Below are 24975 nucleotides of genomic sequence, written 5' to 3' on the forward strand. Positions count from 1 at the left end.
AATGGAAACTTCTTGCCGCTCCTTACTTGAGAGAAGCCTACTCTCTGCTGTTTGTTCCGCAAGCCCAAAGCCTACACTGTGTATAAATACGTGTTAATTTTTCCCCCAAAAGTTCATGCTCTTCTTTCCATATGGGCAAGTAGTATTTCTCTAGATACCTAGAATTGCACATTTAAAAATGCTAATAGCTACTGTGCTCCCCAAAATCCATAACGCCAGCCTAATACTGAGAAAAACTAAGGGACATCTATAAAATACCTAATACTTCTCAAAACTGTCAAGGTCACACTGAACTAAACATAGTACAGTGTTCGCATCGACTCCCACACCCAGTTTCTCCTATTGTTAACCTCTTATATTAGTATGAAAACTTCATCACAATTAATGAACAAATATTGATACATCATTATTTTACAAATATTGATGTATTATTATTATTATTATTAATTTTACCCAATTTGTTCTCCATCCTTCAGTCAGTGTACCTTTCTTTTCTTCTATATCCAGCTTGGGGTTGGGAAGAGGAACACTGATATGTTATGAACTAAAGCTCATACCCTATTCAGATTTCCTTAGGTTTTGTAGTCTCTGCCCTCAGGAGCTCACAGCCTAGGGGGAGACACATCCCGCAAATTTAAAACAAAACAAAACTCCGTGATGAACCCAGCACAGGAAGGTTGGCTGGTCTAAGTAGCAGGGAGTCTCAAAAGAAAAGGGGCCCATTTCAGATAGGGTCTTGGACTGAGCTAACTCAGGTCCATAGTCGCCGAATCCCTTGTGACAGACGCATTCTTTTGTTGTCCATGGAAATGAAACAGTTTTTCAGGCCCTTCAGGAGCTCCTCCGCAAAGGTGGGAAAGGGAACTCAAGCAGCATGAGGATGTCGGCACAGAGAAAGAGGGTGGGACGGTGGGGGACACCCCGCGCCCCGCCCCGAGCCTCCCGGGAGGCCGGCGGCCGCAGCTCGGGGAGGTGGCGACTGCGCGGGGCCGCGCTCCCACCCTGCTCCGCGCCGACCGACGGGTAGCGCCTGGCGGCCCGCGAGGGGGCGGCGGCTCCCGGGCTTTGTGGCCGCAGCGCGCGCGGCGGGGCCTGGCCGGCCGGGGGCGCGCCGCCGCCGCCGGGCGTTCCGGAGCCCGCGGCGCTCCTGGCGGCGGCCCAGCCTGCGAGAGGAGCCGAGGCCACCCGCGCTAGCGCCTCGCCGGCCCCTCCTCCGATCGCCGCGGCCGCCGCGCCGCCCCTGCAGGTAGGAGGCTCCCAGCCGTGTGGGCCGCAGCGGGCAGAGGCAGGGGTGCAGGGCGCGGGCAGGGCGTGCGGGGACCGCGGGCCGGCATGGCGGGCTTCCGGGCCGAGCCGCCGCTCCCCCTGCCCTGCAGGCCGGGCGGCCGCCTTGGCGCGCCGCGATGGGACTCGGGGAGTCGGCCGGCCTGCGGAGTACAAAGCCCGGGGCGCGGACCTCGGGGAGATTTAACTGCGCACCCTGGATGGTGGACTCTGACCCCCGGCCCGGAGGAGCTACTTGGGAGAAACCCATGTGAGCCGCAGTGCCTCAATCTTCCCATCCCGGGGTCCCCACTGTAAGACGGGCGCTGGGCTCGCTTTTCCATACTTGTCCCCTTTAAAACCCCTTGTGACCAGTCCAAGGGGTCCCTCATGAATGAGAGGGGACCCTCATTCGGAGGCCGAGGGCCCAGCATCACATCCGTGCCCGCCTGACCTTGGGAAAGCTTCTTTACTCCGAACCTTGATTCTGCTTTTGTAAATGGGGGTGCAGTGGGATGCGGGTGGAGTGTGTGGTGTAATACCTACTTCCAGGTGCTATTGTAGGAGACAGAATGTACGTAAATGATAATAGCTAAATTTGAGCACTTTCTGTGTACCAGGCCCTGGGTACTAAACAGTTGGCATGAGTTACCTAATTAAATCATCACACTGGAGCTATGATGTGGCTACTGTAAATTGCGTGCATAATCTTTATTTAGGAGTAGGAAACTGAAGAATTTAGTCTCCCTATTGTGATTCAGAAGGTTGAGTGTTTCTCAGGTGTGGTAACAGTTAAGATTACAGATGTTCCTGCATTATCAGGAGAGTGGTTATAGCAGGGACATATTTGTCACACGTTAAAAATCAGAGGTAGGATAATATCAGCATGTCTGATAAGTTGGTTGTGTTACCAAGGAAATTGTTGAATGTTAATTCAAAAACATAGTTCCTGAGTTAGGACAGAGGGCTGCTATGGGAGGTTTGGTGCCAGAGAGAGACAAGGTGTAGTTTAGGGGGAGAGGGAAGGATTCTGAAGCTCTGAAAGAGGGTGTTGAGGAAGGGACCAGGGTCTACCACCCCAGCAGAATTCTGGATCAGGATTCCATCCTGCCCTTAGAGACCAGGCATCCTGCCAGGGGTGGGAGGTGTGTTGGGGGAGGGGGAGTAGGCAGTAGGAGGGATGCTGGGTGAGAACACAGGTTGTCTCTTACTCCCAGGCCACTCCAAAAGTATTCTGATGGGTTGAGAGCCAAGTGATTGGGCCTCCTAAAATATCATTGTCCCTTCTCATGATTCCTGAAATTCTTTTAATGTGTTTGAGGAGACTGGGACACTCACCAGCACTAAAGGTAGATAAGATGCTTAAATTACAGAGACCTAACTGATGTAATGAGTGAGTGCGTTTTGAACACAGTTCATTTGGTTAAAGAAACATTGGGCCTGAGGAGATTATTGGGGAGAAGGAAGAGAAAAGCAGGAAGGTCCAGGGACTGCACTCAGGGGAAAGAGAGTAGAAGGAGGAGCTGACTTCACCGTCTGCACAATACCAAAGCAGACTGCTCAGTTCTCAGCTCCCAACGAGGCACCCTTTCTTCTCCCGATTTGTGACCATTCTTGCTTGAGTGCTGTGGAAGGTCAAGGTTGGACTCAGGCTCACTTTTCTCCTGAGTAAGCAGGAAAGGATTCTTGGAGAAGGGTTATTTTAAAACCAGGCTTGATGGAGGGGGTATTTAGGCACATGGTGATGGTGAAGGTAGGGAATAGCATGCATAGTGAGTGGAAAGGGCAGTTGCTTTGGAGAGAAAGAAAGTCTGGGGTTTGAATCCTAGCTCAGCCACTCCTCAGCCATGTAATTTTTTTGTGAGGATAAAACAATGTTTTATTTTTTTTCAAATGTGTGGTGGGGAGTTCAACAAACACTACTACGCTTTTCTCTGTCCATGGTGACATTTGTTGAACAATTGTCTGCTGAGCACCAATCGTATGCTGAGTCATATGCTTTATGCCAAGGATACAAAGATGAGTCAGAAATTGTGTATTCCCTTAGGAATTTCCCAGTCTAGTGGGGGAGATGGACACAGAGCAAATTACAAAAAATATGGGAAGTGCTGTGGTACAGTCATGAAACTGGCAGTGATCTCATGGAGGAGTAACTAACTCATTCTGGATAGAAAACTCAGGGCCAATCTACCTCTAACAAGATGAATATGAGACCTTATAATGGAGATTTTGAATGCTACACCACCCCTTAGATTCTATCTTTTTAACCTATATTTTATCTCTGCCCTGATATTCTCTCAAAAAGAAATCTAGTTGCAGTTTGTGCAGTTTGTGAATTGCCTCAAATTCATTTTAGAAGGAAGCTGTTATAAATATAATAAACACGACAGCCTGAGTATTAGTTGAGGAAGGCTTTACAAAAATTACACAGGAGTTGGATCTTGAAGGATGAAAATGAGCCCTTGGACCTTGGGGTAAAGGATTCCAGCCGGAGGAAGCCCCATGTACAGAGGCAGGAGAATACAGAGGGTCAAGGGCATGAAGGTCGTTAGGTCTGGCTGGGTTGAAAAATATATGGAGAAGGTGGGGTGGAGGGAAGAGGGTACTGTAATCGGAGCCAGATCTGAAAAGGTCTTGACTGCCATGTGGGGAGTGTGGACTTTGTCACGTAGGCAGTGGGGGAGATGTCAGAGATTTACACGCTGGACGGGCATGATCACTGTGTTTTAGGAAGATCCCCCCATAGCTGTGTGGAAGAGGGGCTGGCAGTTTGAGAGATCATTTTGGGAGACTAGGGGTGGCCTGACCTTAGCCATGGCAATGAGGACGGGAGAGAAGAGAATAGATATCGAAGTAAAACCTATAGTGACCTTGATTGGTTACACGTGACTGAAGAGCACACTGGTTTCTGCTTTGAGAAGCTAAGTTGATGTGGCTGAAATCATCAGAAATCAGGAGCTTTGGAGGTAGGGGAGTAATTCATTTGCTTTTGGCTATGGAGAATTGGAGATTTTTGAGGTGCCCATAATGGACGCTAGGTAGAGGTGGCTAGTAGACAACTGGAAACGTGTGTGTTGCTGAGGAGAGAGCATGAGGCTGACACCTCTACTGTCTTTGAACAAACCCTGAGAATCTACTCCGTGCTAAAGATACAAATAAAATGTAGTACGTAGTTCTAAACCTCAGGAGCTCAGCCTCAGATAGGGGAGACTCTGCAGGATAGGTTGCAGTACAGGTAATTTTGAGTGCTGCAGTAAGAAGTAAACACTTGGGTTCTGGGCCCAGAGATTTGAGAGCTGATGGCTGTTGCTCTGAAGTGGTGGGAATAGAGGAGAGAGTCTTCATAGGCGAGAAGCAGACTGAAGTGGGAACACCTACATGAGGGGACTTTCTGTATTGTAAAAGCGCTTTCTGTGGAGAATAATAATGATTTCAAGGGAATTTCAGAGAAGCTGGGGTGGACATGGGAAGGTGGTTTAGCATGGAGCTGCAAGGGAGGGAGCGGAAGGGGTCATAAGAACTGTCATCTGGCTTATAGAGGAAACTAAGGGTGTGAGGGTGGAAGATCTGGAGGTGGGCGCTCTTGCCTTAAATGCAAGGCTGGTTCTACTCACAGTCACACTCAGACACAGATGGTAAAAATAAACACTTCTAAGTTACAAGATCGCCTGGAGTGGGTGGTGAAGGGGAAAAAGAGGCAGTGCATTAGAGGAAGCAAATTCCGTGCTAGGTTTCAGACTGGAAAGCCCTCTGAAGGGAAGGAAGATGATGAAAGGGCATAGGTGATCATCCTGGGTAGACAGGTCTGAACATGCAAAAGCAGGTACGGGCAGGTGTGCATAGGAACAGTCATGTCTGATTACTCTTACTTCTGGATGAGATGAAATCCTGAAGGCATCAGAGTCGCATTGTATGGCTCTTGAAAATTTGCCGTACAATACAATAGTATTTGTAAGAAGAAGCCAGGAAATTATTTTTGTTATGATTAGTTCTTTATAAAAGGGGAAATTTAAGATAGCAGAACATCTAGATATAATTAGTAGAAAACGCAAATGGCAAGCAGTTAGTTTCAACATATATGCCACAAATATTTATCAAATGCCTACTGTGTACCAGGCACTCTTTAAGGAGCTGAGGCTACAGCAGTGAACAAGATCTGATCACCTGCTTTAGACAGTTCACCTGGAACTACTTAAGCTACAGAGTTAAACCTAAGTAGGGCCTTCAATCATCTAAAGTGCTGAAGTCACTTTATTCTTTTGCAACGTTCTCATTCCATTGGCTAGTAGGTCCACTAGCCTTATAAATGATCAGAAATACCATCTGTGCATATTTTGTTAAGAACTGTGGAAATAAGATTGCAGAAAAACCATTGTAGCGGCTGTGCTAGCATACACTGCCAGCTCTGGATGGGACTTTAGAGAACACTCACTTTAGCTTTATATTTAGAGATGAGAAATTGACAGGGAAGAAAGGGGACTTGCCTAATGTCACAAAATGAGTGTGGGAGATAAGAGCAGCGCCCTTGAGTTTTCAGATGGGATAATGGGGGAAGGTTTGAGGGTCCCTAGCCAAAGGGCATCTTGATAGTGAGAGGCTTCCAAAGAAGAGTTTCACTTTTACGCCTTCTTCTGTTACTAGGGCCCCAGGAAGCCCCCTATTTTGCTCTGAGCCTCAGTTTTCCTCATCTATAAAGCAAGAGGATTGGCCTGAGGTCCCTTTTTAGTTTTAGCAATATTATGATACATGTTGCTCCCCAAAAAGGTTGTTTGGGGGACGCTGAGTCAGGAGACAGAGTCAACAGATGAGGACAGGAAATAGCTTTTTATCTCTTTAGAGCAGATTGATCACCCATAACCCTTTGCGAGGCTTCCCTTCAGGATATGGGTGCCACATTTTTTTGCAGCTCACCCACTATTTTTGTGTACATTCCTTCTTTCAGTTTTTCCCAAGTCGTGGTCCCGCTCTGTTCTAATGCCAATCTATTCTAATAAGAATTCTTATTCTGGATCCTCCCAATCCTGGAGTAGTGTCCCTGGGCACATCTCTGTCACTGTGCTTATCACACTGCCTTGTCACCAGCCCATCCACAGTCCGCTGTGTTGTGTCTTCATTGGTCTAGGATCTCCTCGATCTTAAGGAGGAGATCTCTGGTGCCTGCACATTCGTGCTCAGTTAATCCTTGTGTATCCTCTTTGCCTCTCCTTTCGCTTGATCTCCGATCCGAGTGTGGGCACACATGTCCTGGTAATTCTTGCTTTGACACGGTCTCTGGTGTGCACCTCCTCCTTTGTATGAACATGGTCACTGCTCAGAGTCCAAGCGCATTCTTATCAATTATTGATCTCAATGATCTCCTTCAACTCTGTTCATATTCTACACATTCTTAAAGATCTAGCTCAAATGTCCTCTTGTTCATTAAGAATGCAAATAACTTGTCCCCTCCTCTGAACGCCCAAGGCGCTTTGTCCTCTGTTATGGTGTCTATTTCAGCGTGCCTGTCCTTTTAGTTACCAGTTTATGCATGCCAGCGCTCCTTCCAGGCTAGAGGGTTCTGTTTGTGTTTGTATCTCCCACGTGTTTTAGGACAGTATTGAGCCTCTTGCAGGAGTTACCAGTATTATGTATTTGTTGAATTGCGTGTCTATGAAATAAAAGAGCGAATAAGTATTTGAGTCTACAGATGGTCCCGACTTACGATGGTTTGACTTGTGATTTTTTTTATTTTTATTTTATTTTACCCTGGTGTGAAAGCAATACACATTCAGTAGAAACTACTTGGGATTTTGAATTTTGATCTTTTCCTGGGTTAGCGATAAGTGATATGATACTCTCTTGTGATGCTGGACAGTGGGAGTAAGCTGCAGCTCTCTTCAGTCACACAATCACGAGGGTAAACCACTGCTACTCTGCAGTATAGTGTGTTACCGGCATTTTTGGGATATTGTATTTTGTGTTTTGACATCCAGTCATGTCTATAAAATACCTATCTGTGTCCTTCTGCTGAGAAGAAGAGAAAGGCAATTACTCTTGAGATGAAACTCAAGAGTAAATGCCCAACTGTAGGCTAATGTAAGTGTGTTGAGCACATTTAAGGTTTGCTAGGCTAAGCGCTGATGTTCAGTAGGTTAGGTGTATGTAATGCATTTTTGACTAATAACATTTTCAACTTACAATGGGTTTATCGGAATGTAACCCCATCGTCAAGGAGCATCTATGTATTGTGTATAGACTATTATTCTACTTTTTGAAACAGTTTAATATGGGTGGGAGGGGTGGAAAGAACAGAATTTATTGAAACTGTAGTCTGTGCTTCTTCTTTACTCCCAATACAGAATAGCTGTGCAGAGGGAGCCCTGTCCATGGCTCCGTGGGTGTTCCTTTTTGGCCTCACCATGTCCTGCGTTCTGGTGCGGGGAGTGGGAGCAGAGACCCTGCATTACAATCCTTCATTGGACTTCAAATATATTAGTCAGGTTGAGCTGTCATAGTAAAATACCATGGACTAGGTATCTGAAACAGCAGTAGGCGACATTAATCCCGTTTCACAGGTGAAGAATTGCAGGTTAATTGACTTGTCCAAGGTCACATTAGGTGAGTGCCGAAGTCAGGAGTTGGTTTCTTGGTTCATTTCACTTCACTTTAAGAGCAGTAGTTCACTAATGTCCTGATATCTGTCCAAGGTCTCAGTGCCACAGATCTTTAGTCCTGGTTCCCATTCTGAGTGTTGACTTCAAAGAACTCTCTTTTCCAGGAAGGGAAGTAGAGTGAAATCTGGCCAAATTTCTGTAGTCTTTGCTCAAATTTTGAGACTTAGTTTGATCCTTGTGGGAACAGAGTCCCAGAGAGCAGTTTCTAGGCTCTCAACCTCACGTGGAACTGTGCTGGCTGGGGTAGTAGGTGACAATTAGCTGTGACTAGTTGGCCATCAGCTGTAACCAGTTAGTCATTAGCCACCATGACAGCGCTAGGGGGTTGGTTGTTGGCAGAGAAGCTGATGGCGGGTTGTGGATCATGCGGCTCCTGCTTCCCATGTCTCCAACCCAGCCGCCAGTGAGAATATAGAGTTATGACTCCCCATATCTATGGCTCCGTGTGTGTTCCTTTTTGGCCTCACCATGTCCTGCGTTCTTGTGCAGGGAGTGGGACCAGAGACCCTGCATTATAATCCTTCATTGGACTTAAAATATATTAGTCAGCTTGGGCTGTCATAATAAAATACCACAGACTATGCGTCTTAAACAACAGAAATGTATTTCTCACAGTTCTGGAGGCTAGGAGCTTCAAGATCAAGGTGCTGGCAAGGTAGGTTTTATTCTGAGGCCTCTTCTCTTGATGTGTAGGTGGCTGCCATGTCTCTGTGTTCACATGACCTCTTTCTGAGCTCTAGAGGGTTATGGGGAGAACAAGCTCTCTGGTGTCTCTTCTTATAAGGGCATTAATTTCCTCCAGCCAGCCTTATGACTTCATTTAACTTTAATTCCTTAGAGGCCCAATATCCAAACACAGCCACCATGGGGATTAGGGCTTCAACATAAAAATTTGGGGGGAATACAAACATTTTGTTATAACAGATGGATTTTTGTATTAGGTGGATATTAAATGTACTTATTATAATCTTCTGGTGGTTTAGTCAATGTTAGTGTTTTGGGAATTGTGCTGATTGTTGCCTCTTTGTTCTTTTATCATATTGGAATCATGCTCTTTTATTTAGTCCTGTCCATGGGTCCTTGCCTAGGTCAAGGGGGGACTACCATTGCAGGTAGATTTTGCTATTTTATTTGACCATTTTTACTTTAATGCAATTTATAGTGTGTTGATGTTTTATCATACATGATACTCAGTGTGTGCACAAGAGGTAGTTTTACACCTATATCAGAATATAGTCATTCATTGAATGTTTGCTGGAGGCCCACTGTGTGCGGGTCACGGGGCTGCTTGTTGGACCACAACCATGCAGGAGAATGGGTAGCACTCTGTCTAGCAGAACAACAGTCAAAAAAGATAATCCATACTGAGCAGGGTTGGGGACAGGAAAGGCCAGTCTCTCTCCAATGAAAGCTGATCTGCTGGGAAGGCTTGTTATGTTGTCATCTATAACCAATTATGGACATTGCTGAGTAGTTTTAAGCTAGAATGTGCTTTCTAGCCTAGAATAAGCTTTACCTGGAGATCTCTTTGGGAAGTGCTTCTTTACTTAGGACTGTCAGTCAGGTGCTCAAGCAGAATGTCAGCGGTCCTCTGAGGAGTGGACTCCCATTTTAAAGCTCTATATTATCTCTACAGTTACTTTTCAAACATACATTCTTATCAGATCAACAGCAGGAATTATTTCAGAACTCTGGTTGGAGGGAGAGAGGTACAGTTGGATGGGGGTGTGGGTGGGGGCTATGGGTCCTAGGTTTGGGGCATACAGGGAGGAAGGGATGAGGTGGGGAGGGAAGGGGAAGAGCCACCAGAATGGGGCCTGACCCAAGCTGGCACAGCTGCCCCTAAGTGGCTCTACTCTCAGCCCTTTCTCTGCTGACAATTACCTTGCCGTGTAATTGGACATGTACTTTGAGCGGGCACTAGAGGCTGTCACTATCTCTGAACAAAGAGAGCTAAGCAGAGCAGACAGCGGCAAGGGCATTGGAGTGAGACCTGAGTTGGAATCCAAGTTCTGCCACTTAGTATTTGTGTGACCACAGGCAAGTCACTGAGCCTCACTTTTCTGATCTGGGAAATAGGAATAAAAATTGATTAGTGAGATAAACAGCCTGCTTCATGAGGCTGCTGAGACTCCATAGGGGTTGCTTGGGATACACTGTCTCATACCAGAATCCCTTTATAGCCCTGCAGAGTGCAACCACATGGCCCAGGGAGGCCTGCTGTTCTACAAAATTAAGCAAAGTAAATTGGTAACTCTGGATTTACTTAGCTAGTGATTAAATAACAGTTTAGTTAATAGGCTATTAATGGCCCCCAGGTGTTGGTAATTCTGCGTATTTGCTTTTGAGAGCAGTTGTATAATTTCATCTGGTACTTTAATAAAGTTGGTGGGGTTTTTTTGTTGTTGTTTTTTTTTTTAACAGAAAACATTGTATTGTGTAGTGCTATAAATCATGCTCTCAGGAGCTATTTTGGGGAGGATTAAATGATATAGTGCATATTAAGCACTTAGTATAGTGCCTAACCCACATTATAAGGCTCAGTAAAAGTTGCCTGCTATTATTATTGCTGTAGAGACTCAACTGTCTACACTTCAGGGCAATATCCTTTGTGAATTTAGAATCCACACGAGTTCACCACCACCTGGTGGCAATTTATGGTACTGCACACATTGTGAGGAAGAATTATTAAATTGCTTGGAACTAATTCCATGTATTTTGAATTCCACCAAGTATAACAGGAACTTTGTTCAGAGTGTGACTTGTTTATCTGAGAGCTAGAATTTCATATATCATTAAACAATGAAGTGACATTTTTTACCTCCACAGTTGGCATAGATTTTTAAAAATCTTAACAGCAAGAGTAAATGAAGTGGGGTAACAGATATGCTATTACAGTAGTAGGAATGTAAATTGCTACACCATTTCTGGCAGACAGATGGTGATGTAACAGAAGTCTTAAGTGTTTTCGTCTTTTGTGGCAACGATTCTTCTTCTAACAATTTACCTTGAAGAAATAATCAAAGATAGAAAAATAAAGATTTATTTAAAAGAAAAAATATACATGTATATTTTATATATACATAAAATATAAATATATAATATAAATACCTATAACAATATATTATATATATTGTTATATGTAATAGCATTACCTGTAATAGAACAAAACGGGGTAAAATCCCTTTTTCATTTGTGGATCAGATTCTAAATCCATATAGAAGTAATTCTTAAAAAGGGTGAGGGCATGAAGGAAGGTAGGTATATTGACATCTGGGGCAGAGGAGTTGGGTGTGGAATGGGATCAGAATCTACTCTGGGAGCTGTGTAGTTTAAGAATGTTCAGTATACCTATTGGTTTCATAATAAAAACCATAGGAAGTAAAGTTGGACATAGACATCTTGGCATATGGAGATAATGCAGAAGAGATATAGGGGTGGGTGTTAATAAATTTCAGTTTAGGGAACACTGATATATAGGAAATAGGAGTATTGATGAAGGCAAATAATTAATTTTGGACCTTTGGGCCTGGATTAGGTCATTGTGGGAACATTAGAGCTGCATGATTGAAGCACAGGCCTGGGAATTTAGGGGTGCAGGGACACCTCTCCAAAGATAAATTTCCCCTCATTTAGCTTTGCCCAAGACCTGAGGGCCAAATCACCTAAATATCTTGAGTTTTGATACCAGATGTGCCCACGATGAATGTGCGACAGGGTATCTGGTATGTGGAGACACTGACCCAGTATTCAGTCTAACCTGACCTTTTGGGAGGATGTGGTACATAGTGGGAGACCCTGGTCAGCTTCTATTGCCCTCATGTAAGGCCTATACTCCTTGGCCTCAATTTCAAGGCTCTCTCTTCTGGCCTAAGTCCCCTGCAGCTTCAGGTCTAACTGATTTCAGCTATTCACATCTACGGAAAACCCTCCCCAGGCATAGTATGTGAATAGCTGGCTTGTAATAGTGTGATTTTTTAAATGAGTGTACCATAAATTAAAAGCCACAGCCCTTTCCCCCCTAACTTTTCAAACATGCACAAATATCAAAAGGATAATTTAACTAATTTTTGTGTACCCATCACCTTTGTTGATATTCAAATGTCCCATCTTTGGCCAATAGGATTCCTTTCAAGTTAGTTTCTAGTTCTTTTGGTACAGGTTGGTCAGTTTTAAATGGGCTAAGTCGTCAGTATCTTAATGGTTGCCTGTTACTCTGAAAGACCAGAGGCTTGGAGAACATAAGAAGGACTGGGGCATGTTGGTCCTTTCCACCAAGGGAAACATGCGACACCTACATTATTGCTGTACTCACTGTTGCCATAATGTGTTTGAGAGATTAATTTTATTGGACACTTCCTGTGTTTAAAGGATGTGAGAAAAGTGTGGAGTCACAAAAAAGCATATAGGTTCAGTGGAATAAGACATTTACTAAGCACCTATTGTGTGAAAAATGCTAGCTCCGCACAGGGGAGGATGGCAAGAGGACCTAATGGAGTCATAGTTTGAAGTCACTCAAGGTGAGAGCCCAAAAGGTAGTTGTGAAGTGATACTAAGAATACCAGACTATTTGAACTCACTGAAGCAGAGAGTAGAAGAGTGCTTACCAGGGACCGGAAGTGGAAGAAGTGGGGAGATGTTGGACAAAGGGTACAACGTTGAAGTTATGCAGGATGAATAAGTATAGAGATCTAATGTATAGGTGTGATGACTATGGTTAATAATTCTGTATTGAATATTGGAAATATGCAAAGAGAGTACATTTTAGGTGCTTTCGTCACATGCAAAAAGGTAATTATGTGAGGAGATGATATGTTAATTAGCCTGACTCTAGTATTTGTTCTACTATGTATATGTATATCAAATCAAATTTATGTTATGTTAAACATACATAATTTTTATTAAAAATATAAAAAGGTAGGTAATAATAATATTGGAGTAAATGTAATGTCAGTTTGAATTTTTAAAATAATATATGATTGGTAATTCTTAGTATAATATGTGAACAAAGACTTAAAGGAATATGCATAATAAGAGTGGCTATTATCTGCTGTGTTAATGGGGGAAGAAAACAATATCAGACTATTAGGACAGTCCAGGTTCTTGACTTCTCCAGTTGTCATCTTCGTGATGTTGGGCAATGCATTTCACTTCACTGGCCCTTAGTTCCTTCAACTGAAACAAGGGATAAAGAAAATGTGATATGTATGTATTATTCACACACAAAAAGGAAGGAAATTCTGCCATTTGCGACATGGGTGCATTTTGAGGGCATTATGCTAAGTGAAATATGTCAGACAGACAAAGATAAATACCATACAGTCTCACTTATAGGTGGAATCTAAGAAAACCCAAACTCATAGATACAGAGAACAGGTTGGTGGTTGCCAGAGGCAGGAGTGTGGAGGGTGGGTAAAATGGGTGAAGGTGGACAAAAAGTACAAACTTCTAGTCATAAAATAGATAAGTCCTGGGGATGTAGTATACAACATGGTGACTATAGTTAATAATACTGTATTGTTTATTTAAAGTTGCTAAGAGAGTAGATCTTAAAAGTTCTCATCACAAGAAAAACATTGTTGTGTGGTGCGGTGGATGTTAACTAGACTTATTGTAGTGATTTCACATACACTATATGTATATCTTGAATCATTATGTTGTACACCTGAAACTGACACAATGTTATATATCAATTTTAGCTCAATAAAAATTCATTAATGGAGAAATAGAATGTGCTACATCCATAAAATGGAATATTCGGTAATAAAAAGGAATGAAATACTGATACATGCTGCAAGGTAGATACACCTTGAAAACATTATGTTAAGTCAAAGAAGCCAGTCACAAAAGACCTCATATTGTATAATTACATTTACATGAACTATCCAGAAAAAAAAAAGAGGGGTATTGGGCTCAATCTGTAAGTGCCTAGGCCCTTTCACCTCTGAAATTATAGAAATTATTTATGTAGGACTGTACACTTTTAAAAGTGGCCCTTTGACCTTAAGGATCACAGACTCCAAGTGTTCGTTTTAAAGATGAAGAAACCGAGATTCTTTTAGGAGAGTGCACATAGCCAAGGTCACAGGCATAGTGATGGAAACGTCAGATGTTTGGGGGTGATTTCTTGATGATTCTAATATCTTGACAGTTTACATGATCTGTTATATTTGGTTATACAGTGGCTTCTCTGTCTTCAGCTGTGACAAAACATGGAGAAAGCCGTTAAGTTTAAAAGCTGCCTAACATTCAGAATTTGGGGAATGATCAATTCCCTAACAAGAAGCACACATAAATGAACAACTTAAGAGTTCCACATTGAAATTCCACAAAAGATGTTCAACTTTTGTTTTTTTGCCGTTACATACCAGATATTCACAGAACGGCCAAGACCTACAACAGAGGACCTACCTGAGCGTCTCCTCTGCAGTAAAACCCCACTCCTAGTAAACTGTTGAATGTTTTCCTGAGAATATCATAAGGCAGCATTAACGGGAAACAACATACTACTGTATTCCAGACAAGGGAATCAAGTCAAGGTTTATGTTTAAGTCATTTGCTGACATTTTTATTGCTGGCATTCATAATTATTGTTTCAAATTTTCTTTTACAGAATAGCTAACGGCCGGAAGAAATAGAGTGGAAAATGCAAAACAACGAAATTATAAAACCTGCCAAATACTTCTCAGAATTGGAAAAGAGCATCCTGCTTGCTTTAGTAGAAAAGTACAAATATGTGCTGGAATGTAAGAAAAGTGATGCACGAACTATTGCACTCAAGCAACGTACCTGGCAGGCACTTGCCCATGAATACAACTCTCAGCCAAGCGTGTCACTGCGGGATTTCAAACAGCTGAAGAAGTGCTGGGAGAACATCAAGGCTCGGACCAAAAAAATTATGGCGCATGAAAGGAGAGAGAAAGTGAAACGGAGTGTCAGCCCACTTCTGAGTACCCACGTCCTAGGGAAGGAGAAGATTGCCAGCATGCTGCCGGAGCAGCTCTACTTCCTGCAGAGCCCACCGGAAGAAGAGCCGGAGTACCACCCTGAGGCCGCAGCCCAAGGTATCCGTGCCACGCCCAGCTTGCATGTTCTCACTGAGTACCAGGTTGACAGTTTAATTTTAAAATCCTTAATTTTAAGGGACTTTATAGAAAGAAATTTTCGTATCAGACTTGACTTTCCCAACTGAAAATCTCCTGATTACATAGAACATTCAAGTCATACAGTACATAAAAACAGAAGTTCATAGCCTTGTGCTGTCTCTCTTAGAGCTCTCTTATTTCTATCATTACCTAAGAATAAGGCGAGATAAGGACTATGTTAGTAAGTTGTTATTAATGAAGTACCTCCATTGTTTATCTCAACCTATCTCCCATATATTAGATTTGTTTAAAGATTTATTGCATTCAGTCAATCTTTTTAAAAAAAAAACATTTTGAGGACCTATAATGTACAAAACACTGCATTAAATCATTCAAAAGGCCATGTTAAAAAAGTGAACTATTTCAAACTTAAGAAAAGTACAGAGACTAAGAGCAAACACCCATTTAGTATTCACCGAGATTAAAAACAAGCATTTCTACCCATTATGATATTGTGATCCACAGTTGTGGTTTGTGGCACTCCAGGGAACTTGAGAAATTCTGGAAGAAATTCAGTTTTGTTTTATATATTTGCATTGAAAAGAAAAATCCATCATACAGAATTCTTAGGAAAAGAAAAGACGGTCCTATAATTAAGAATGAAATGGTAGTGTGTCATAATTTTAAAAGGTTGGAATTAAGGAGCTACTGTTATGTCCAACAAGATAAGGGTGGGAATGCATATAGGTAAATTGCCAATAAGATAAGCATGGCCATTTTATATAAAGATCCATTGTAGTTTGCAGAGGACACACCGTGAAGCAGAGGAATATTCCTAGGGAGACCAGAGGACTGCTCATAAGGTGCTCCAAGGGTCCAACAAGCATTTGCCTAAGAAAATCTGATTTTTGGCTTGCAGGATGAGGCATTCACTTATTAGTGTTCCCCGAGTAGATTGAGCTCTGAGGGACTGGTTAATTAAAAATCACAAGAAACTGCCTGAAACCAAGAATGTTAACCATATAGAGTGAAAAAGATAACCAAGTGAACTGAATACACATTTTGAGTAGCATATTTTTTCCCCCTGTAGGCAGATCATTCTGGGAACCTAAATTATGATTAAAAGTTCACTTGCTGATCATTTGACCAAGGTTCAGTCCAGGGAGCCAGTTGGGCAACCATAGTGGCTCATATCATGAGCCTCATGCATTATTTTCCAGTGTAGGAAATCTGTACCTGAGTTTTGATTCATAGGTTCCCAAGCCAGGGTACGTACCAGCAGACAGTGTTTACGTGGGCACCGCCAGCTCTCTCTCTCACCCCTCCTTGCTGCTTCTGTGGCAGATGGGGCTCACTGCTGATTGACAGTGGCCTTGCTTTGGAGATGTTTATAGTTTGGGCCAGTTACTCTCCATCCTCTGGCGTTGGAGTCAGTTAGTCTCTGTGAGACAGCGAAGGGACTGGTGCTGGGCGAGGGAGGCTGGTGAATGAACAGGGCTGCTTTTCAAATTGCTATGTTCCCTGGGAGGTGTTACTGAGGAGGATGCTGGTATGGACTGCTTTCAGGTCACTTTGCAAATCTCTGAGCTAGATTATTGTGTATTGATTTCATAGGGCGATTCTAAGGGGATAGTCTTATTTCCCCATTTTGAAATTCTAGGGTAGGATCTAGAAAGTTCATTCCATAATTTTTTTCTCTTTCTTTTTGGAGGAAATTATGTCATCCATTTATTCATAAACACAATTTATAAATTTCCAGCAAGAAGGGAATAAATATGGGTTCTCAGTGTCATTGTAGTGACATTTGCTAGAGACTCCCTTGTAAAAGAGATTTATTGTAAATTGGATGTTTGTACACGTATGACACATGAGACTTCTCTTGTTGCTGGTGATTGTTCAAATATAGCCAAATGCTGCCTGTTCCTGTTTCCAGGTCAGAGCTGGAGGGCGGTGGAAAACCATGGGGCTTTGTCAGTTGGGAAGTGTGTCCGAGTAATTTGTTAACACCAATAGATAAGGTACTGGAACTCTTTCTATGCATTAAAACAGCTTTGACGTTATGCAACTCATTTTGTATTTAACTTACTTTCAAGAAAGAAAAAGGAAAGCTGGAATTATCAATCATCCCTTCTGGGTCTCGGTGGGAAAAAGGTTGAAAATCTGCAGTAGGATTATGGCTCTCATTACATCGTGTGTATTTTGGCACATGGTGTGTGTGTGTGTGTGTGTGTGTGTGTGTGTGTGTGTGTTTTACTTTAGTTAGTATCTGTAACAATGTGCTGTTCAATACAGTAGCCACAAGCCACATGAAGCTAGTACGAAGCCTTGAAATGAGGGTAGACTGAATTGAGATCTAAGTACCACACACCGTTTCCTGGAGACTTAGTACTAAAAAAGAATGTAAACTATCTTACTAATACTTTTTATATTGATTACATGTTGAAATAATAATATTTTAGATATATTGGATTTAAAAATATATTACTACAATTAATGTCACTTCTTTTTAGTTCTTTAATGTGGCTAAACAAACATTTTAAATCAAATATGTAGCTTGTATTATATTTCTATTGGACTGCACTGTTCTAACACCTTACAATGTGCCTGTTACAGAATTAGGTGCTCAGAGATTTGTTGGAATTTAACCAGGATGGAACCTCGCAGTATTCCACTAGAGGCCTCCCTCCAACTATGTTTTTGTATGAGATGATTTCAACTTTTTCCTCTTGATCACTGTACCCAGGATATTGTTAGTTTTGTCAATGACTTTCTTGAAATGCACATCTGTATTTTAAAACGTAAGTTTAACACTTAGGAATGTATTTGCAAAAAACTTGTATTTTCCCCTTAAATATATTAAAACACTTTATATCCTTCAGACTTATGATATGTGATAATTTTGACACTTACCTCCCATTTTAAAGATAAGTGGAATTATCTTTGGGGAACAGGTTTGCAAAACAAACTAAAGGAACCAATAAAATTTGTTAGAAGTGGTGAGGAGGGTAGGATGACTGGACGTCAAATACATGTAAGCAAACTAAGCTTGCGAGTAGTACTCAGGTATCTTAAGAGAACTTATATTTAATTTCATATGCTATTATCTACTATAAAGCTATAGTTGAATAATGCAATCATGGGTACTCAAAGCTATAATTAAATAACACAAACATTACTTATTGCATTCCACTATTACACTATTTAATCCAACCCTATGCTTTTGGGATGAGAACTTGAGTACAGGAGACTGAGCTTTATTTCCAGTCTTGGTCCGTGAAAATTCCCCTTTTTGTGTTATTTATATGTTTATTCCCTTTTTATCCCCATTCACCACTTTCGTTCTCTTCTACACCTTAATCCTTCTAATGTGGTTGTGTATTCTTTCACATGTTCTCGAAAGCATGTGTTACTGTTTTGTGTGCATATATTTTAATTTATGTGGATTAAAAATTGTGTCATATACCATTCTTTTATGTGCCTTTTTTTTGCACTTACAATAATGTTTTAAGATCTAGTCCCATTGCAGTGTGTAAATCTAATTTGTTTTAGTTGATGCATAATATTCTGTAGTACACATCTGCCATATTTTACTTACCCATTCTCCCAGCTCGTCCTGTTTCCTTTGTTCTGTTGAAGAGCGCTGGGGTTTGGCCTGGACTCAGTTTCCTTCCCATTCTTTTATTGCCATAGTAGGTTTTTCCTGCTGATAGTAAATTTACTCAAATTATCCAAATTAAAGAACAGCCCCTTGACTGTTCTTCCATCCCAGGAAAGTCCTTAGGCCTTCATATCCATTTTGCACAAGATTGAGAATTTTCTATTTTGGGCGGCTTTGTTTTACCTGGGAGAGAGATTACGGGATGTATGTTTGCAGCAGGTTGCCATTCCCAGGATGGTCTTTTTCCAATTAAGAGAAGATTCTACCCATCTGAACACTAGCTTAAGAGAAGATTCTCCCCATCAGAACACTAGCTTCCATTCATTGGAGCAAATATTTAAGTGAAAGTTAATTACTATTTTGGGCTTCTCTAGTCGTAAGTCCCAGCTTCTGCCAGTCTTCTTAAGAGCCCTGGATATTTTTCTTTAAAATTTATATGATAGCACCCATTTAAACTAAAAATAATAGTGTTAAAGTACAGTAATTTCTCTGCTCCCAGACATGAACATACTGTCTTCATGTTTGTAGCTCCAGAGAGAAATTTGGAGATCAAAATTTGGAATATACACCCATATTCTTAATAATAGATGGTCGTGGAGTGGATACAACTTGGAGGCTGCATTTTAAGATACATAAGCGATCAGCTGAGCAAGTGAAGTAGTGAGAGGCTGGGTGTTGCAAGAGTTGAGTTTGGAGTTTTGGAATGATGAAGACCCGGGATGGTATCCTGGTTCTTTCAACTGGCCAAATGACTTTGGATATTGTGTTTGGTATTCTATAATAATGCCTCCTTCAAAGGGTTGTTGTAAGGATTAAATGAGAATCCTTGTGAAGCACTAGCCTACTACCTAGAAAATAGTAGCTGCTGTCCTCCTCCTCCTCATCATCATCAGGTCCCTAAAGCCTAGAATTGTTGAGATAAAAACGAGCATTTAGAAATTGAGAGATGAGCAGCATTGTGAGGGCATGAACTCAGGAATATTACCTGGAATGATATCAAAGAGGAAAGAGGTGAACAATACCAAAAAAGATCTGTGTCCAGTCTTCAGAGAAGGCACTTTCAGATCTAAGACTAGAGAGGAAACCGATGAGGTAATCCTCTTTGCAGTGAATGCGCACCTCTCAGGGACCCTGTTCTTAGCCCTTCCCGTTCTTTTGTTCTATGCCTCAGCTATCCACACAGAGCATTGTTCTTTCTACACAGTTGTGCTGTGTTGGGAGGGATGTGACCCACTGCAACCAATTCAACCCCCACACATTTTTTACGTGCCCAGCAGTGTACCAGGCTCTGTGCTGGGTTCTCCATGACAATGAATAAGAAGTAGTCTCTGTCTTCAAAGTATTCAGAGACCTGAAGGGGAGCTGGTTAAATTGCCTGTTTTAACAAGTGCTCTGCCAGAGGTAGGCCCAGGAGGCAGTGGCAGCATGAAGGGAGGACATATAATTGAGGCCAGAGCCATTGGAGTTGGGAAAGATTCCTAGGGAGACATTTTCATTATCTCTGGGTGCCACAGAAGTACTCTTTTTGAACTTCTGTTTCAAAAGTGAGATTTTTACCTTTTCTTGAACCTTAATTAAGGACTAGTTATGGTTTTTACCTAACCCCTTGGAGTGAAATAATCTAAACAGTAGCCATTTTCCTTCTATTAACAGAGTATCATGAGTTAGGTTTCTCCCACTAGCCATTAACGTTCCCAGCATCCCATCTTCTGGAATAATGGAGTGGATGTAACAATGTAATCAACTCTTGTGTATAAGTTGATGTTTTTCTCCAAGGAGATGATTCTCATTATTGGAAGTGTAAAGCTTCACAAAAAAGCCTTGGAGTCACAGCTAGAAGACTCCATGGGTTAGTGGAGTTAGTGGTTTCCTTATTGAAACTCCCTAATTGATACCAATGTCATAGCCCTATAAAAATAGCAGTGCAAACATGGCACCATCGAAAGTGACATCCTTTTGTATCCATATGCCCTCTTCCCCTTTTGTTCAAGGCTTCGTCCAGTAAATATTTACCAGGCATCCACTGTGTGCAAAGCAAAGTAATTGGTCCCAAGGATAAAAGAAATGAATAAAGCATGGTCCCAAAAGAATACCAGTATGTGTTAAGTTCTGCAACAGAAGTGTACATATAGAGAAAGGAGAGAGCTGAGGTTTCACAGAGCAAGGGGCATCGATCCTGAAAAAATTAGAAATTGGTGAGGAGGTTGAAAAAGGGAGACTGGGATAAGAGTGTGTTTGAGTGGCACTAGGGTGGCAAATAGTGAGCCCAACATAAGGCTGAAGGAACAATGAGTAAGAATTATAGGGAAAAACATGGCCTTTAAGAATGTGAGTAGTTTTTGGTAGGATTGAAGGGTGCACGGGGCATTTTGGAGAGTAAGGCAAGAAAGATAAAGGAGGGTTGGATCCAGATTATGACGGTTACTTAGGGTGGATTAAAAACAGCCAAAGATAAGAACCTCAGGGGAATATTAAAAGGTAAGGGGTGGGTGGACCAAGAGTCTGAGTCCTGACAGGAGACTTGAGAAGGAGCAGTCAGAAAGGAAGCTGTAGGAAATTTGGGAGAGAGCAATGGTTCGGAAGCTAATGGGAAAAAATTCAAGAAGGATTGTCAAGTGCTAGGAAGAGGTCACCTAAGAGGGACACTGAAAAGTGTCTTTGGAATCTGAATACTGACCCCTAGATGGCAGTGTTAGCGGTAACCACAGATGCAGAAGATTGCAGAGAAATGGCAGGCTGAGGAAGTTAAGCCAGGGAGTGTGGACTCATATTTCAAGGAAGAATATTTATGTTCATAAGTAAACATTTATTTATTTACGTCCAGGGGAAGTGTTAAGACCTGTGACCAGGAAACAGCAATGGCGCCCTTATGCACGTGGAACCTAAGTGTTCATGGCTGAAGGAGAAAGGGAGAACTTAATCTGAAGACCCAGTGTTGGCCTCGTACTGTGGTGTTCTGCTTGTTTGGAGTTCTGCACGCTTCGGTTTAGAATTTACATTCACATCACAAGGTCTCCAGTTCTTGATAAGTGCAGTCTTTGACCACTGTTCCTATAGTTCGCAGTTCTAGAAATGACATGATGAAAACACTTTGTCATTACTTCTTAAGGGACAATTGCTTTGGATTTATGGGTTTCTAAAACGTCAGGTGTGGCAAGCGTACCTGTACACCTGCAGGCTAACGCAGGTGCTATTTCAGATACATCCTGTAATGGGGGACCCTGTCATTGAAATAGGATGATTTCCTCTCTGCCTGTAAAATCTTTGAACGTATGTTTTCTGCTACTGTTTTTCAGAATCATTTGCTGTTTCAAATAGAGAACTGTGCGATGATGAGAAAGAGTTCATACATTTTCCAGTATGTGAGGGGACCTCTCAACCTGAACCCTCGTGTTCAGCTGTCAGAATAACAGCCAATAAAAACTACAGGAGCAAAACCACTCAGGAAGGTGCTTTAAAAAAGATGCATGAGGAAGAACACCATCAACAAATGTCCATCTTACAACTGCAGCTGATACAAATGAATGAGGTGCATGTGGCCAAAATCCAGCAGATAGAGCGAGAGTGTGAGATGGCAGAGGAGGAACACAGGATAAAAATGGAAGTTCTCAATAAAAAGAAGATGTATTGGGAAAGAAAACTACAAACTTTTACCAAGGAATGGCCTGTTTCCTCATTTAACCGGCCCTTTCCCAATTCGCCCTAAGACTGTGAGGGTGGCTCCCTTGTAATTAATCTGTGTTGGCAAAGGAAGTCTGGAACCTGAACTTGTGGTCAGTAACTTGTAACAGAGCTACAACTAGGAAAATTAGACCGGTAGTAGTCACTTATTTAAGAATACATTCAGGTAAACAGCTGCACCCTATGTACCCCTTACGTGGCAAAGAAGTTGTCACAGTCTTCTGAAAATTATCACTATGAGTGCTATAATTCTGAATGTAATGTCTCTTAATTAGAATTCATACAAGAACCATGTGTGAGTGTTGTATTTTTTTTTTTAATGCAAGTGTGACTATAAAGGAGTGTGGGGGATTTTTTTTTCTTTTTTTTAATAGACAGCAGAACTTTTCTATCCAAATGAATGCCCTCCTGTTGAAAGTGGCTGTTGGGAGGCCACATGTGTCTCCGGGGATGAAGCTGTCGCTCAGAACACTTGCTAGAGGTCTTTAGGAAACCTCCACGAGAGCTGAGCACCTCGTTCATTTTCTCGGGGGCATCCTTTGAGTGTGGGTTTTCTGATTATAAGCAGCCCAACATTCGGAAAGCTATTTTCTAATGTGGCTCATAAACTGCCTTTTAAGGTCTTTCCCAAAGAGGAGTTCAAATAATGTCCGCAACAAAGGTAGCTCTATTAGAACTAAGGATGTAGCTACGGGGAGGGAGAAATGTTCGTTTAGATTTCTACCTTCTGTCATGTTTGTTTTATTAAAAGAAAAGACTTGCAATTTTATAGTCACACTGTGTATGTTTTTTAAGGGTGCTGCCTTCCCCACTGTGCTCCAGTTTTGCCTTCCCTCCGTAGTTTGCTCCCTACTTTGTACTACTGAGCTAATGGTTGCCCTCGTTTTAAATCTTTACCCACTTACGGAAAGGCCTTTCCCTCACCGTGTTCCTGGTGCTAGCTAATCGTAAGGCTACGTAGTTTACATTATGCAGTTAGCATTGGGCTTTTTAAGAATCCATTACCAACATATTATGAAATATGGTTTGATAAATGGATGTTTTGGTTAAGCTGGGAGTTGGGCACAGCAGTAGCTGGCAGAAGCAAAGTGACACTTACATGCCAAGGCAGGTCAGCAACTTCTGAGAATGAAATGTCAAGGCCACGTGGCGGGGAAGGAGCAGTATGTGTGGCAGAGGCTACACATACAGGGCATGGAGGACTAGGAGTCAGGGTCTGCATTCTGAGCTTGGTTCTGCCTCAAGTGCTCTGTGACCTTGGGTAACTCCTGTGGTCATTCCTCTCCATAGAGCAAGGGAGTTGGCCTAGGCAATGTCCAGAATCTGCTACAACTCCTTGACTATAGGTGGTCTGCATAGTCTGGGGTACGTACCGCTGACATCATAATTGTCCGAGGGTCAGCAGGGAGCAACTGTATACTGCATTGCCTAAGCTTCCCTCCTTCATAAGTCTGGAATTTGGGTTTTCAGGGACTTTCAGTTCAGTAAGGTACACATATACTTGTCATTTATGCACTGCATAAAACTTAAATGGATATCAATTTATTTTATACATTGATCCTGTTTTTAAGTACCTTAGAGGAACTGGCTATTTAAAGAAACCCTGAGAAGACTGGTCTTCTTTGAAAGGAAGGATCCTTTGGTAAGGGTTTGTGTTCTTAATTTGGTTTTTACCTAATGGACCTTTTAGTGAAGAAGCATCTGGATAAAGTCCCAAGCTTCAATGGTTAATGGGAGACAGAACTTGACTCTCCATGCCCTCTCGGGAACACAGGTGTGAACTGAGAAAAGTTTGCCTTTGCTTCACCTATTGATCCATCTGGAAATCTTGTTAATATGCAGATTCAGGAGCGAGGCCTGAGATTTTGCATTTTTTATAAGCTCCCAGGTTGTGCCAGTTTTGCTTCTCTGGTCACCACATTACTGTGTAGCAATGTTTTAGAGGACCCTGTGCTGTTTTTATTCTAAAAAAGAAATTGGGGAGTTAGGTACATTGTTGTGTACAGCAGTGTGCTGGATATTATTCTCGAAGAATTCACCACTTAAGCACACAAACAACAACGTAGAACAACACAGAAACGGCTCATACACATAATGGAACTATAAAAGCATCAGACTATTTCCTAACTGAACAAATCAAGGATAATTAAGCCAGCAGCCTAAAGCACCTGGTCCTACTGTTAGTGGCATTTAGGAGTTTTTAACAGTAGTTTTCAACCTTGGCTGTGCATTAGAAACAAGATTTTATAAATAATTAATCCCACTGGGTCCTGCTGCCGGAGGATTCTGATTCAATTGACTTGGGTAGGGGCCTGGTCTGCTATAGTTTTGGGCAGCTTTTTACCCCTGAAAAGGTGTAAAGTTCACAAATGTGTTTCATTCGATCCTTAATCCTGTGAGATCACGAAGTGCGGAAATGATGCTCAGAGAAGAACCACCAGGCCCATAGCTAATGAATGGTAAAGCAGAACCTCAGCCCCAGGTCTCTGGACTCGAAAACAAATAGTCCCAACTGCCTGCTCCCCTCCCGCATCTGTCAAACTGTATTGTGGATGTGTTTTATCCTGAGTATCGGAGCAGGTCTACAGGGTATTTGTAGTGTCTACGTTCATGAACAGGTACATCTCAATCCACTTCT

General features: G+C 42.1%; 1 protein-coding gene across 3 annotated transcripts; it reads left to right on the plus strand.

Moving 5' to 3' along the window:
• The first annotated feature begins 702 nt into the window (after positions 1 to 702).
• Positions 703 to 23101, plus strand: MSANTD3 (Myb/SANT DNA binding domain containing 3). Of its 3 annotated transcripts, none has more exons than XM_019729239.2 (3): positions 703 to 851; positions 14527 to 14977; positions 21953 to 23101. In XM_019729239.2, exons 2-3 carry the CDS (start codon positions 14560 to 14562, stop codon positions 22360 to 22362), a joined length of 828 nt encoding a protein of 275 aa, XP_019584798.2. In that variant the 5' UTR covers positions 703 to 851; positions 14527 to 14559; the 3' UTR covers positions 22363 to 23101. The 3 variants fall into 3 exon arrangements, with proteins under 3 accessions (XP_019584798.2, XP_074186872.1, XP_019584797.2); XM_074330771.1 differs by lacking the exon at positions 703 to 851 and adding an exon at positions 954 to 1246; XM_019729238.2 differs by lacking the exon at positions 703 to 851 and adding an exon at positions 1281 to 1534.
• Positions 23102 to 24975: the final 1874 nt, after the last annotated feature.

The sequence above is a fragment of the Rhinolophus sinicus genome, linkage group LG04, assembly GCF_036562045.2.
Source record: "Rhinolophus sinicus isolate RSC01 linkage group LG04, ASM3656204v1, whole genome shotgun sequence".
NCBI lineage: Eukaryota > Metazoa > Chordata > Mammalia > Chiroptera > Rhinolophidae > Rhinolophus > Rhinolophus sinicus.